General features: G+C 46.9%; 1 protein-coding gene across 1 annotated transcript; it reads left to right on the forward strand.

Annotated features, from left to right (window-relative positions):
* The first annotated feature begins 1,102 nt into the window (after positions 1-1,102).
* Positions 1,103-14,506, forward strand: gpr37b (G protein-coupled receptor 37b). The gene is made up of 2 exons (XM_073481102.1): positions 1,103-2,134; positions 13,688-14,506. The coding sequence occupies exons 1-2, from the start codon at positions 1,103-1,105 to the stop codon at positions 14,504-14,506; spliced, it is 1,851 nt and encodes a 616-aa protein (XP_073337203.1).
* Positions 14,507-15,701: the final 1,195 nt, after the last annotated feature.

Raw genomic sequence — 15,701 nt, forward strand, 5'->3', positions numbered from 1 at the left:
GGTGTAATTAGAGTGAAAGAAACCGCCAGAGTGAGAAATAAGTGCATTTACGCAGCGTGGTGTTGTCAGTTAAACTGTCCAGATCACACGAAGATGATTATCTGAGATGAAAAGAGTCTCGCAACTCTTCCACCCCGCTGGCAAATGTGTTCCTATTTGCTTTTTTAAACAACATTAAACGGCATCTGCTTAAATGTTCTCCAAGTGCGCGGATCTCGCAGCGCCGCCTGTGCGTAAAAATTAAAAAGCCGGCTAATGTATTTATTAGCGCGTCTATCGGGCGTGGCTGGCTCGTCTGCCGCGGGGAGGAGGTGGTGGTGGTGGTGGTGGTAAGGGGGGTGAGGCTGAAGCCGTAGTCTGCTCCGGGGCTGCTCGCTGGATGCTCCGTGATGGATGAGGAGTGACAGATCGAGGTTAGCCGCCAGGGGAGCTCCATTTTCTTCCAGCGCAGAGGAGAAAGCCGAGGAGGTGAGACGCCTGGACGCTGAGGAGGGGAAAGGGACGAGGAGCAGACACATTTCCAACCCCTCCTTCCCTCCCCTCTCTCTCTCTCTGACACTCTCTCTCCTCCCGTGCATCACAACCTAGTGGGCTTTACCCGGACTGCACCGCATTGCTGCTGCTGCTGCTGCTGCTGCCAGCCCGACCCAGCCCACTAAACTAACGCACTGACAGGGAAGAAGAGAGAATCTGTCTTTTCTTTTGGATGCTTGTGCACGCAGCTGGACACTGGATGCAGTGCGGGGTCGTGCGCGTGGACCTGCAGCCTCTCTCCATGCTCTTTCTCGCTTCTTTCTCTCTGGATTCGCTGTCCTGCTCGGTAATGTCCAGACTTTGGGAGCGGGAGTGACTCGTCGTTGGGTTTTTTGGGGCTGGAGATTGCTGCATAGCGCACGAGAAGAAATTGGGATACCACAAGTTACAAGTTTTCTTTTTTTGCAGAGCTCGCATCATGAATGTGGCTGCGTACTTGAAACCGCGGGCTCCCCCCAACATGGGTGTTGACTGAATGGAGGAGTAACCCCGCGCTGCCACGGAGGGGATGAGGATGCACTTGTGAGGATTAAAAAAAAAAAAACTGCGCTCGATAAATTCCTGGATCATGCAGATTCTGCCGCCGAGGACGTTGTTTGTGTTACTAGCCCATGCTCATGTGCTGTTATCTCTGAGAAATAATGGAGAAGTGCGAACTAAAGAGGACGGCAACACCAGCGCGTACTCTGCCAGGACTTTCCATGGCTCGCTCCATCAGAATAAAGCCCGGGACCGTGCGCTCTCGCCGGGGTACGCCACAGGTGCGTCCTCGGCGGAGCGGGCGATCGTCAGGGGGACCCTCAACTCCACTCACCCCTGGAAGAGGGTCGCTGCAGAGGAGACGTGGCGAGTTGGACACACCAAGCGCGACTTCAGCAGGACTGTGACACCCGTGGAGGATCCCAGCGCTGCCTCACATTGGGGCCCGACGCGCCACCACAACAAGAGGATAAAGTTGAATGGCACGGGGACGCCAGCAGGTGGACACTACAATGCGGCTAAGCCCTCTTCAATGGGCCGGGGAGACGGAGGAGGGGGTCCCGACGAGGGCGACAGGCACAAGAGAGGCACAAAAGACGAGCAGAAGAAAGCGTGGAAGAGGGGGAGAAGCCGGCTGAACAAAAGCTCAGCGGTGCCGGCGCAGCCTCACGCGTCGCCGCCGTGGGAACCCATCCCCAAGCCGGTGGCCCTCACCTCCACCGACCTGCCCTTTGACCTCTTCACCAGGAGGCCCGAGTTCTTCACTTTCCGGGAGGATAACCCCTGGGACGCCACTCCGATCACCCCGCCCAGCTCGCAGGATTTCGGGGACGAGATCAAGAACCCGTTCTACCCGGTGACGAGCGAGACCTACGGCGCGTACGCGATCACGTGCGTCTCCGGGGTCATCTTCCTGGTGGGCATCGCGGGCAACATCGCCATCCTGTGCATCGTGTGCCAGAACTACTACATGAAGAGCATCTCCAACTCGCTGCTGGCCAACTTGGCCGTGTGGGATTTTGTGCTCATCTTCTTCTGCCTGCCCATGGTGGTGTTCCACGAGCTGACCAAGTCGTGGCTGCTGGGGGAGTTCACCTGCAAAGTGGTGCCCTATGTGGAGGTAAATGTATTCTTCTTTTCTCTCTCTGCGCTCTGAATGTGTCAGGGACGATTACTTGTGGAGGCTTTGAGGCCGTGCTCACAGGCAGGGATGACAGATGGTAAATGGGGCTCATCCAGTGTCATTTACATATCATCCAACCTTGTCTGAATGCGATCACACCTCTGTAGTGACAAAAGACATAATCTGGAGCACTTTAGGGCGTGAAAATGAAGTTTCACACTCCTCCAGCCTGAGTCAATGGACTAATAGAGTTGAGTTTTGTTGAAGCCCAATAGGGTGTCACCTCAGCCAATAACAAGGAGGCTCTGTTAGTCTCTTCTATACACCTGCTTCTGGTGGGAGAGAGCCTCACCCAGCCCTCAAGGCATGCAGATAAGACACATGAAGACACACCAGGCTGTAAGGTTACACATTGTACTGTTGCTGTCAGCTGATAAAACACATTACAGGTAATCTATATTCACACACACACACATTCACACACACACTCTCAGTCTCTCCCTGTTTCCCTGTTTGTCTGCCACACACCTATGCTCACGTGTAAGTGGAAGGTTGTTTGTACCCAGACGATACCTTCCCCTTTGTACGCTCACTGCAATTACATCAGTGTCACATTCACCCACGAGGTCTTTTGTATAAAAAACAGGGGTTTTCTAGCTCAGGGGTCTCGAGCTGGTCTTTGAAAGGCCATTGTCACAACCTGGTTTAAGGCAGGACAAAGAGGGGAGACGGCACACGTGATTTTAACAGGTTTGTCTTGACCCAAATACATCTTAAATTACACCTGATAGCTGTGGACTTACGGGTGGTGCCCGAGGCGAGGTGAGGTGCGTGAGAAAAGACCAGAGAGGACGATGTCAGGAGAGAAAGAGTGAGCCGGTCTGAGTTTCTTCAGCCGAGAACAGGTGACCAGAATCCTTCTCAGAATCCACCCTCCAGAGACCGCAGAGCCTGTAGACAGGGAGGGCTGTCACATCATGAGGCGACAATAACAGTATGTTATTATCCTTTCACTGGCCCTGTGATAGACGATCAACCTTGATGTCAGGATTTCCGTACCTGAAAAGACATTTTCAGTCATCTAATTACAGATGTGATGGTCGGTTTGATGAGGTGCATCATGTAATTCAATATTTAAAGCGTGACAAACATCATTTAAAGATATAATATGTGAAATTTCTGCATTGAAATTCCTAACTATATATATGTATATATATATATATATATATATATATATATATATATATATATAATATATAGTTTGTGGAGTTGTGTACTTACGTTATTCCAAATCTCGTTTCAACCGTCAGAAATCAAGTTTACACAAGGTAACGGTGCGTCTCACCTGTCGCTCCTTTCGGGGGTAAGGAAGTGAGCAAACGAGATCGAACTTAACATGAATAAACTAAAACATAAACTCGTCTGTGAAGTTTGACAGCAGGGTCATTTGTGTGTTTATTCACCACAAACAGCTCGGTTACTTTACTGTAGATAAGCCGTAAACTAGCGGGCAACAGCACACTGAGAGTGTGTGTGTCTGTGTTCGAACTCTGGTCAACTCTCACTAAACTCAGCACTCACCAGAGACTCTGGTTCTCTCTCGTATTTTCCCCTCTCGTCTCTGTATTGTCGTAGTAAAGTCGTGTATTAAAGTACGTTTCCCCTCCGGCTCCAGTTGGCTCCAAAGTCATCTCTGAGCTCTCCTCCTGTTGGTAAACAGCTCTGGATCGGACCATAATCCGATGCGACTGCGGGTGTTTATTCCTCCAGAAGGTCCAGCTCTACCCAACTCTCTCCTCCAGAGCAGCTGAGCAATGGCCACCCCCCCATCCTCCACCCCGTCCTCCCCACACCCATCTTTTTTTTCTGTTTGTATTAATAGAGAAACCGTGCAGTACAGTTTTAGTAGCTTCAGATTTCACATGCATACATTTAATCGCAGCTGTACGATTCCTAATCATCAACAAGTAGCGATTGCTTGCATTTGCACCATCATCTCTTCTTTTTCCGCAGTCTCGCTTGCCAGCCTGTGTCCTCACCGGCCACATGCTGTAATACGTGAACGGTATCTCATTTCATTTGCAAGCACCTTGTGAGCGCATACAGTATTAATTACTGGGGGATCAGAGGAAAACGGAGCCCCTCCCTGTGGTATTGCATACTCGCTAGCCAAGAACCACCACAGGATATTATTTGATAACTTTAATAACATGCAGTGCATTGACCGAGTGGCTACTCTGAAAGCAGAGCGTGTGTTTGTGGAGGAGTGATATTCGCTTGTCTCTGTGCATTCATTATTGCATGTGAATATGCCTACTATATTGCATATCTATCAGGACATGTGCACTGGGGCCTTCAGTGTGCACTAGTGGCTTCAGTGTGTGTGTGTGTGCGTCAAAACAGACCGTGAGTAATGCAGCCCGGGGCTAACTCTCTCCCTGTGGAACGTTCAGTGAAACACACACATGTGCACACAGATTCCCCCTATAGAGTGACTTTATTCTTCACTTAACCCAAATTCGGTCACAGTGCAGATCAACATTTTGCCTTAAATGAGGACACACATACTCGGTCACACATGCTTGAATCTGCACTCACACACACACACACGGAACCTAACTTTACGTGTGTGCATGCGCTCTCAATCAGAAGGCGGTATGGATAATGTATCGCAGTCCCCTGAGCGAGGGAGCCTCCCATGGCGCTGCCTTCAGCAAACCTTGTTTTATTCAGGGTTTAGCAGAGCGTGGCAGTCTCCAAACCTCAAAGAGAAAGCAATTCTAGGCGTGAGATGTGAGAAAACACGGCAGGGAAAATTGTGAGAATGCTGCACAAAATAAAGATGTGGGTTACAGCCAGCCCGCATTATTTCAGACACGCTCCTGTTTCATGCTGCTGTCATTGCAGACGACCCCTCCAGGAAGTGATGCGCAGAGCAGCAAATTCAGCCAAAACTAATGGGCGATAATTGGGTTCCTGCACCTGGCAGTTGATTAGGATAAGACCTGAAAGTAGGGTAAAATAACAAATAAGCAGTGCAGTAAGCATTTTATAAGCCAGAGGAGGGGGAAAATAAATCATTTGTCAAGGTTCGTTCAGGGCTGTGCTGCTGTAGAGCAGTGGCTTTATAAAGTTTTTTGTCTCATTACTCCAAAATAAAGAGCCGCTCATGAATCACCATCTGAAAAAGCGCATTATTGGTGGGTGCCTGTCGGCTGAGTTTATTGTTTAGCAGCATAAAATCACAGTTTGTTCACAAGACTATTATGACAATGATAGTAAGCGAGGCAGACTATGAATAGAATGTGTGTATGCAATGCAGTACGTAGATTTAAATCAGGCTCGAGCGTGAACTTACCGTGACGTCACCCACTCGTTTGTGGACTGCAGTTTTGAGGCCTCAAGTTCGGCACTGCGCCCGTCGCCATCTTGGTTTTTTGGAGCCACAAGTGACCATATTTGGACAAGAGGGTTAAGCCAGTGAGGATATCCTGATAAAAGCACACCATGGTAGCGACTTGTTAATCACAAGGTAGCCACGCTCTAAAGCGCGCCCTGCTTTATCGTCTATTTTACACTAAATGGGGCCATAATTTACTAAATGAACATCACGCTGTGTTGAAGAAGACTTAAAACTAGCGATTAAGACATAAACTCATTAGGAAATGGTTTACTGAGGTAATTAATCAAGTGAGAAGTAGGCTCATTTTCTCATTAGCTTACATACAATTGGAGTTCCTTTTGCAGCCAGTGGAGTCGCTCCCTTCTGACCATTAGAAAGAACGCAGGTGTAAGGCACTTCGCATTGGTTTCACTTTCCAGACAACAGCTAATGATAGGGATGAATTTGTCCCACATGCGCGGCAGCGTAACGACCACTCCCACTGGTGGACAGGAATGGCTGTGTCCACTCCTTTCTAAAGCTGATTTACAGCTAATTGCCAATCTCCATCATGGGACATAAATCCAGCGACTCTCCGAGGACTCATTCTCTACTTTGTGGTACATTGGCAATTCCACTAACAGTCCTGCTATATTGTTTGGGGGCTTGTAATGATGGATAGTGCATGTGTCATAATGCGTTTTCCAATTTCAAAATATAGCACAACTTAATGTGGATAATTATGTCCCTTATCACACAAATGTCACAATTTGAATATATTGAGGCCAGTTATAATCATACATTTAACTTATTCCCTATTTTGCTCTGCTCTTCTCTGTTGTGTTTGTCCCTACTGCACCCAGCTGTGTGGTGAATCCTTTAGTTTGTGTGCCTCATCTACGCGTCTGGCTCCGACTGTGCAGCACGATACCCTGTGGTCAGAAAACTGTAGGCCGTCCTTGCTATTGTACAGCGGGCTTCAGCAGGCAGGCGAGCAGACTATTGAAGCCGAGCAAGAAAGAGGCTGAGGAAAGTGAGAGCACGATAGATTGGGATCGAGGGAGAAAGAGCCAGAGGTAGACCCATTTATTGTCCTGGAATTGGCGGTAATGGCGGGACATACATCAGCTTGACATGTTCGCGCTCGCTGTTCCAGCTCAGGCGCGCGCACACTCGCCAGTAACTAGATCAGAATTACAAATTCCGTGTCCGTGTTACATCTGAGAATACGTGGCAATCTGCAGGACCGGGAGAGCCCACGTCCAAACACCTTTCCTCGGAGAAAGCTGATGAATGTCTGTCTAACTACCTTGCCTTTTCACACACACGCACACAAAGTCAGCAGGGTGTGCTGATCCCCCAGATGGGTGGGATGGCCTTCTCGCCACTGATCACTGCCCTCGGCTGTTCTCCCTGTCTCTCTCTCTGCATCAGCTATCTGTGATTAAAAACAGGCCTCGGGGGGGAACACTCACTCACACATACACTTACACACGGTATGAAAGCATTTGGCACACACACACACACACACATTTGCTCTTTTTACACTGAATGCACACGTGCAGTTACAGTATAGACACCGTTACAACACATGCACACAAATTATGCACACACTAGATCTTGTGCCCGCTTCGTTTCTCAGCCCCGTCTATTAGGCACGCGAATGATGGTTAATTGGAGGATATGTAAATTATTCAGGGTATATAATTAGTGGCTCTACATAATGCATGATGGTGAGTCCACTCACTCAGCTCTTTGTCCGTGGATGAGTAGATATTGTGTTTTTGTATGATGAGACAAGACCAGACAACAGCGTGAAGCGAAGATTAGGCTTGCAGTTGGATGCAATTAACTAAATTGATAATTATCCATGTAAATATGAAATATTCATTGGCTGGTTAACAGTGTGAATTAAGTATGTTGGCGAAAGAATGGCTTATATGTTTCAGATCAACATGGACCAGAGAAGAGAGGAGAATAATGCATTTTGCGTTGCCTTCCTCACACTCTAGACAGCGGTCAGTGATCTGGAACTGGACTCTTCCAGCAGTGACTGTATGCAGAGGGCAGAATAAAAGTGTTTTAATGTCCGGGGGGGAAACTGCCACAGGTCAGGATATAATTTGATGGAAAAGAAATTTATTGTGCGGAAGAAAACTGCCTCAGACACACTGTAAGAGGCCATAAAGCAGCAGTATAGAGTGGAATACTGCAGTGGATTGTTGTGACCAATTTAATTAACGAAAGCAGACAGAAAGATGAATATTTGTGAGTGCCTGCCCCATTTATTCTTGAATTCTATGGATCTCTGTTCCTGGCTGGTAGAATTGTTCCTTTTGTTCATAGAATGGAGGAGAAAAGACTGAAAGTTCATTCAGTAGACAGACTCAGCCCAAGGACCATTCTGGAGAGATTTCGATCGCATCAATCTTCCTCCGCTGGTTGCCTGGCGACCTCACGGTCACGACAAGACTCCAGGAAGCTGCCAGGAATAGTCTGGCACATAAACGACCGTAAAACCTCAACATTTTGTTTTTTTAAAAGATTAAGCAGATTAAACGTGTCAATCGGTGAGAATCAGAGGTGATGGGCAGAGCCAGGCTAGCTGTTTCCCCTTGTTTTCAGTCTTTGTGCTAAGCTAAGCTAACTGGCTGCCAGCTCCTGCTTCACATGGCTGGGTACTGAGTTTCTAATCTAGTTGTATGATTGAAAGCACCAGAACAGCTACTAAATTGTCCTTGTGGTGAGATTTTTTCGACATGAACCCACAGGCGAGGTTGAAGGTTCATTCTTGACCTCGGGAAGAGCAGCGTTACAGAACAATTCTCAACTCAGTCCACCTACTTACGTTTTCGAAGCTTTCAACCACATTCTCATGGTCGTCACGAGATCCAAGATCCCCTTCTTATATCATTTGATAGCTCAGTTAGTTGTGCAGCGAGGGGTCCTATTAACTGACTGTGTTGAAACATGACCCGATCTGTGACTGTAAACCATGACATGATCCGAACGTAAGTTTTGTGATCTGTTGCACCCTGTCACAAAGGAATCTTCATCAGCCCTCGAGAATATATTTAGCCGTATGTCTGTCACAATATATCATAATCCCACACAGACATAAACTCATATGCACCATTCACAGTTCTGCCCGCAATAAGACAGGCATTTAAATAATTCTGCATAAATGTGGACGTGCACGGGCACACACATACGCACAAATGAGTGTGCATGCTCACATAGATCAGGTTTCTGCCTCTCCCGGCAGCACGGCCCAGCTGTTAGACGGATGGTGGCTGTCAGCAGCAGGGTCTCTCTGGTTAGAGTTATGGTCTGCTGCAGCCTGCACTGGGTCACGCACTCAACCTAGAAAGAGGACTGCAGCTGGAGTAACCCTTTCTCTCCCTGGCTTATTACTTGAAGAGTGTGTGCGCGTGTGTGTGCGGTGTTGTTGTTGTTGTGTGTCCACATTAGCTCATTCATCACCTGATAACACCCATTACCCCTGACAGTGGCTGTAGTCACAGTATGGCTGCACAGGCTGCACCAGTCCTTGTTAAAACCCAATTAATAACGCAAGGCCTTTGTGCCACCAGCTCGCAGGACCTTTAATCAGGAAGTTAATGGGCCGTTATTAAAAACAGCACCAGGGGAAAATGTCTTTCTCACCTGCTGTGCAGATAGAAGGACAGAACCTGAAAAACATGTGTTGAAGATGAAAGCCCTTTTTATGTTCCCTTTTTTTTTTTTTTTTTGAACCCTTGAAGTCCAAGGTTGAGAAGAAATTTCCGTTTTTCCACTTCATGTCACCTGTGAAGTGGAAAAAATGGCACTGAGTGACTTCAAAAGACCATGACGGGTGACTTTTAGTTGAGGAAAATTGTGAAGGTCGAAAGAAAGCGTGTCAACAAAACCGTAATTTACACGTATAATTCAACAATTTGGGAAAAAAACACTTATTGGCGTTCTTGTTTCGAATTAGAAGAGAAGATCAGTACCACTCTCATCTGTGTCGGCCTACAGAAAAGATACATCTACAATCAGTAGTTGGCTAGCTTAGCTTAGCATAATAGACGAGGGGAAATAGCCTGTCTATGTCCAAATGCATTCATGGTTTTACAAGGTACGATGTGGAAAATTGTTTCTCAGGTACGCACATAAGCCATAATTAAAAAAAACGAGATATAATGTGCTAATAAGTGAGCTACTGCTAAGCTAAGCTAACTGGCTTCTGCGCTGTACACATATTCACTTTCTTGCTGCAAATTAGCAAAGAAGATCGATACCACTCTGTTGTTTGTTTGGAACGATACATCTAAAAGCCAGTAGTTGATTAGCTTAGCTTAGCATGATAGACAGGGGGAAACAGTTAGCCTGTCTAGCCTATGTTCAAACCAATTCATGGTTTTACGAGTGACTAAGTGCAACCCCGAATAACCACAATTCTAAAAACAACATATTGAAGAAAAAAAATACAATCACCTTGTTTAAACATTCATTACTGTTATGAATAAGTATTAAGAATTAAAATAACAATAATTTAGAAGCACTCTTTTTGGCCCCGAAGCGAGCAGGCCTGTCATCTCGCCAGCAGCTAAAGTGAACATGACAGGGTCAACGCTGCTCTTTTGGAAGAAATGCCATATTAACATTTTTAATCATTCTGAGGCTGTCTGGGCTTGTTTCTCTCCTCCTGTCACTTTGAACCGTCTCGAACTCCTTGACGACCGACTCCCCTTCTCTATTGTCTTCTGTCCGCTCTCTCATTCCTTCTCTCGTTCTCCCACTCCCTTTTCTCTCAGTCCCTCATTAGCATAACCCCCATCCACAAACACACAGCTTCATCACCCCACCAGGCCTGACTCTCGGACTCTCTCTCCCTCTCTCTCTCTCTCATCTCCCCTCCAGTACAAAGCTATGCTTGTTCATCCTGCCCTTGCTCTCCGCCCCGACAAGCTGATCAAAGCTGTGTTTCCTGCTCCTCCGTGACAGCCTTTAAAGCTGTTCCAGCCCTGTTGTTCAAGCCATGAAATATTCACCACGTGCATGCACCTGTACACGTGTACCGGATGGGCATTTTTATGTGTGTGTGTGTGTGTGTGTTCAACTAAAGCCACCGCATGTGGGAATACAGGTGTGGATGTTTACAGAAGTGGGTCATAAGTAGACCTGGTATGATGCTTCTTTAACTATGTATGAAGGGAAAACAACTTTATTTTCAAGGGATGCATGGCCAATCTACAGGGGTTAGACATTTTTAACCATTAATATAGTCAGTAAAAACCTTGAACCAGCAGCCGTCAAAAACACCTCATTGTTCTCCACTGACACTAAAATCTATTCCTAACGCATAATGTTATGTGGAGAGGGAGATATAAATAGCGGACGGCAATTTCAGCGGAAGGTATCCACACTGACGGGCTATTTAGAGAATGAAGTGAGCACATTGAGTTGCGCGTCTGTATTAGCAACCTGTTGCAGAGTGGGGATAAGGAAAAGCTGTTGAGATTCTGTATCAGCGTAACAGCTCCAGACTGATCTCTTCATGGATATTACACAAAACATCCAGGTCACAATAGCACATTTTTTACTTCTATACACTTTGAATCGGATTGGATTTTCACTGGATCAAAGTGCCACCGGTTTAGAGGGCCATTTGAAACTGGAGAAGTGAAGAATTTATTTCTAGTAGGTTCTTGTGCATGTAAAAGGTCTTGGAAGTTTAAAAGCCGACCGAAGCTCCTCTCTCCCACAGAAAGCGCTGCTCCTGAAGTGCCTGAAACGCCTCGTCAGTAGACTTTGTGACATCACGCTACATCACCGTGTCGCACATTTGCGTAATTTACGCTTATATTATCGGTAGAAGTGAAGCTAACTGGAAGCTGAAAACACGACAGAGCTGACCGGAGACGTGCGCAGCCACGCTGGCTCAGGCGTGTGTGAGCTGACCAATCAGAGCAGACTGGGTATTTCGGGAGGCCTTAAAGAGACAGGAGCTAAAACAGAGGAGGAGGAGAGAAAACTGACGTGTTTTTCGAGCATAACGCCCTCATTATTGTATGATTTGCTGCTCACTTACAGTAGAAGTGATTTGATGCACACTTTAACTCAGGATTAGGCTGTTTTTCGGACAGTTTTAATAACATGTCGTCCTACATTGCAATATTTTTGTATCTTGCATTCCCTAAACAAATGCAAATCCTGTCCCTGCAACTACACATGAGCATGACTGACTTTTCTGAGCTCTTTATAATTTACATTTTTTTCTGTTGTTTATGCCGGTTACCACCACCTGTAGACATTGATGACTGTAAGATGACAACATCTGCGATGTGCACGCCAATTTTGACACCACCTAAAGGATTAATCCATCAAATAAACAGGCTTTAAAAAAAGTGACTAGCTTAAATAAATGACTAATTATTGTGCTGCTCTGGCTAAGATTCAAAACAATTCACTGCAATTATAATTACAAGATTGTGGCGTGACGTCAGGTGATGAACCGTCCTGGTCCAAAGCACAGTCACATTGATCACAGTTACTGTTCAGTGTGCTGGAGCCCGTCGGTGGTTTGTCTGCCCCACTTACCCCTCGCTGTTTCACATGGTCGCCCTTCATTAGTCTGGTTAGGACGTCCATGTGTGTCAGAGGGTCAGTGTGTGTCTGTGTGTGTGTGTGTGTGTGTCAGGCTTAGATACACAGAGCATCTTGCAGTGTGTGTACATCTATATCTGTCCAGGAAGTATGTGTTTAGAGCACTAAAGCCTTGGCTCACCAGGGCCATCTGGGAAGCTGGCTGTTGTAATTAAATTTGATATGAAGAGGGGAGTGGATGGAGGGAAGGAAGGAGGGGTGTGTGAACAGGAACAGAGGCTGAGGAGGATAGAAAGAGGCGAGATAACTGAAAGTCAGAGGAAGAAAAGGTAGGCAAGGTGAGGCAGGATGGGAGGATGGTGGGGGTGGGATCAGTGGCTGTTCTGGAAGATTTTGTGCTCGAGGCGAAATCGTGGAGGGGAACTGGTTCATGTAAGGATAAGACTACACACACGCACACACATGCACACACTCCAGCTGCAGAGGGATGTTTTGCAGGGTGCCCACTCTGCCAAAATGACTGTTAATCCAACAGACGCTTTCACATGCTGGGGAAATTTGGGAGCTCTCTGACAATTTGCAGACTTTTTTTTTACACCGAGAACATGGAGGTAATTAGCTCTTACATGAAGGTTTTGAGTGAAATGTTAATTAGAAAACAGCGGAATATTTAGGAACTTTGTTAATTAGTACGACTGTCATTGAATGGGGCGTGCGAAAAGACATTTGAGTGAATGAATGCAGTGACGACAGCTTTTAATCCACTGTGTAGCATGAACTAGCTCTGTGTGTGTGTGTGTGTGTGTGTGTTGGCTCGCTCTATTTCTGTCTGTCTGTGGCTTCTTTCCTCTCACACACACACATTCGCACATTCGAGGATGCTACACAGTGTTAATAGCAGCTTACAGCCCTCCATTGTGCTTCTGTTGCTCCACTGCTTGTAATTACAGTCGTGTCAGGTGCACCCAAAGGCCTCTGCCATTACTGGGTGTCCTGCTTTTTATTTACAGTATGTGCTGGTAGCTGACTTGTCAACTAGTTTGTGTTTGTGTGTGTGAGGCAAATCTACATGTTTACGTACATGTTGACATTTTCTACACTGTCGATAATTTTGTCAGTTCCTTGTTATTGTTTTATTCATTAAAGACTGAGAACCCGGGGAGCTTGACTCAAACTCGCGAAAGCGTCACATGCAGCTCAGCCCATCTGTCAGCTCGTATGAGGCTATTGTTAGCATAGCTCTGAGGCTCACTTTTCTCCCTGTTATTCTCCCCTGCAGTCATGTGCTGTTTCGCGCATTGAGTTTGAAGATGTAAACAGCATCACTGAGGCAACCCGATTCACGCGAGTACTTTCACAAGCCGTTCTTACTCCCAACGTGTCAAATACAGCAGCTTGTCTTTGGTCCTACGCTTCACAGTATGGTGCTATAGTTACCCCTGTAGTGTCACTTGTTGAAGCGTCCATCTACTAAGTTACATTAGATAATTTAAATCAAAGAATGATCTTAACCTAAACCTAACCAATTAATTATGTGGAACGTCATTGTAAGGTTTTCTCTTTATCTGTTTCCTCAGGTGGCCTCCCTCGGTGTAACCACCTTCACCCTGTGCGCTCTGTGCATCGACCGTTTCCGTGCGGCCACCAACGTCCAGATGTACTATGAGATGATCGAGAACTGCACCTCCACTACCGCTAAGCTAGCCGTCATCTGGATCGGTGCTCTCCTGCTGGCCCTCCCGGAGCTCCTCATCAGGCAGCTGGTGACGGAGGACACAGGAATCCCAGATGAGCCTCCTGTTGAACGCTGCATCATCAGGATATCCACCTCGCTTCCTGACATGCTCTACGTGCTGGGCTTGACCTACGAGGGCGCTCGGCTGTGGTGGTGCTTCGGCTGCTACTTTTGCCTCCCGACCCTCTTCACCATTGGGTGCTCGTTGGTGACGGCGCGGAAGATCCGGCGTGCGGAGCAGGCCAGCGTGCGCAGCAACAAGAAGCAGATCCGGCTGGAGAGCCAGATGAACTGCACCGTTGTGGCGCTGGCGATCGTCTACGGCGCATGCGTGGTCCCTGAGAACATCTGCAACATCGTTTCTGCGTACATGGCGGCCGGCGTTCCCGAGCACACCATGTCCGTCCTCCATCTTCTCTCCCAGCTGCTGCTGTTCTGTCGGGCCGCCGTGACGCCGGCGCTGCTGCTCCTCCTGTGTCGCCCGCTGGGAAGGGCCTTCCTGGACTGCTGCTGTTGCTGCTGCTGCTGTAACCACGCACCCTCCTCGGCCACAGCCAGTGACGATAACGAACACGAGTGCACCACCGAGCTGGAGCTGTCGCCGTTCAGCACCATCCGCAGGGAGCTAAGTAACTACACACCTGCCGGGTCCAACTGCTAAACAGACATTCCTCATCAGGGATGGAGATTGCAGTAGCCTGCTCAGCCTTTGGCTTGTTTTCTCAGACTCGGCTAGGAGAGATTTGCCTTACCTGGTCTAGTTACATTTTCAATGGGGGCACGGGATAAAATTGGACAATGAATAATCACATTCAGCCAGTGTCCTACATCCTCAACCTTCACTTCTTACAACAATAACGTACATTTACAGTAACAGTATAACACTTATTTTCCAGGAAATCTAACAGAAAAGCCACATCTTCTCGTCACTCATGCCCTGGGGTGCTCTAAAAACAGGGTCAGTACATATTTTTAGCAATCCTGCCTGAAACCTTTAAAACTAACAAACCTCCCTGCTGTAGACCTTGTATGCCTAAATATCTTTGGACAGTTGGCCTCTTAACCTGTCTGATGTCTGGTTCCTCACAGGAGGTCTGAATCAGGTTAACTTGTTCTGAAGCAGAAAAAAACTGCTGCGTCTCCCACAAGGCCTTGTGCTATCATGACAGGGACAGGGAATAATATACTGTACAATGTACATAGGGAAATGATTGTACAGAATATGTCACAATATGTGATGATAAATGTATTTGGCCACCGTAAATTATATTTATGTATGGGAGACTCCGTACTGTATAATCAATGCCAATCACCCTCCAAATGTGTCACTGTCGAAATTACGGGGAGTAATTAATCACTGAGTGCAACCTTGTATAATAACTCCAGCTAAACATATGGGCTGACACTGCCTATAGAAATACAGGACAACAACAGCTGTACATGTACAGTTCATTTAATGCTGCACACACGGGAACAAGGCTTATCGTAATTAAAAACAACGCAGGGCGTCTCTGCAAGAGGAAAAAAAAAAACACAGAGAGGAGAGGAGAGCGCATTGAAGAATCCAAATGTACACATTAACACTGTATATTGAAAAAATATCCTGTTGACTCAAACATAGCTGGGCTGGTCTCAGAGATACACAAACACGGAGGACGTGAGTGGAATTAAAAAGGTTCGGAACGGACTAATTGAAATCTAATTGGCGTTGAACGGAGCGGAATGGAATCGAATTAAAACACCACAGATTCAATTGAACGGAGTGAATATGAAAAGAGGGGAAAGTAATGGAACATAACACCGTGGAATATAATGGAAAAGGGTCGGACTCGGCGTGGACTGGACTGAAAATGAAT

The sequence above is a fragment of the Pagrus major genome, chromosome 14, assembly GCF_040436345.1.
Source record: "Pagrus major chromosome 14, Pma_NU_1.0".
Classification (NCBI taxonomy): Eukaryota; Metazoa; Chordata; class Actinopteri; order Spariformes; family Sparidae; genus Pagrus; species Pagrus major.

Coding starts and splice junctions, on each gene's coding strand:
- gpr37b (XM_073481102.1), top strand. CDS start 1,103: ATGCAGATTCTGCCGCCGAGGACGTTGTTTGTGTTACTAGCCCATGCT. Junction 2,135..13,687: donor AAGTGGTGCCCTATGTGGAG/GTAAATGTATTC, acceptor CTGTTTCCTCAG/GTGGCCTCCCTCGGTGTAAC.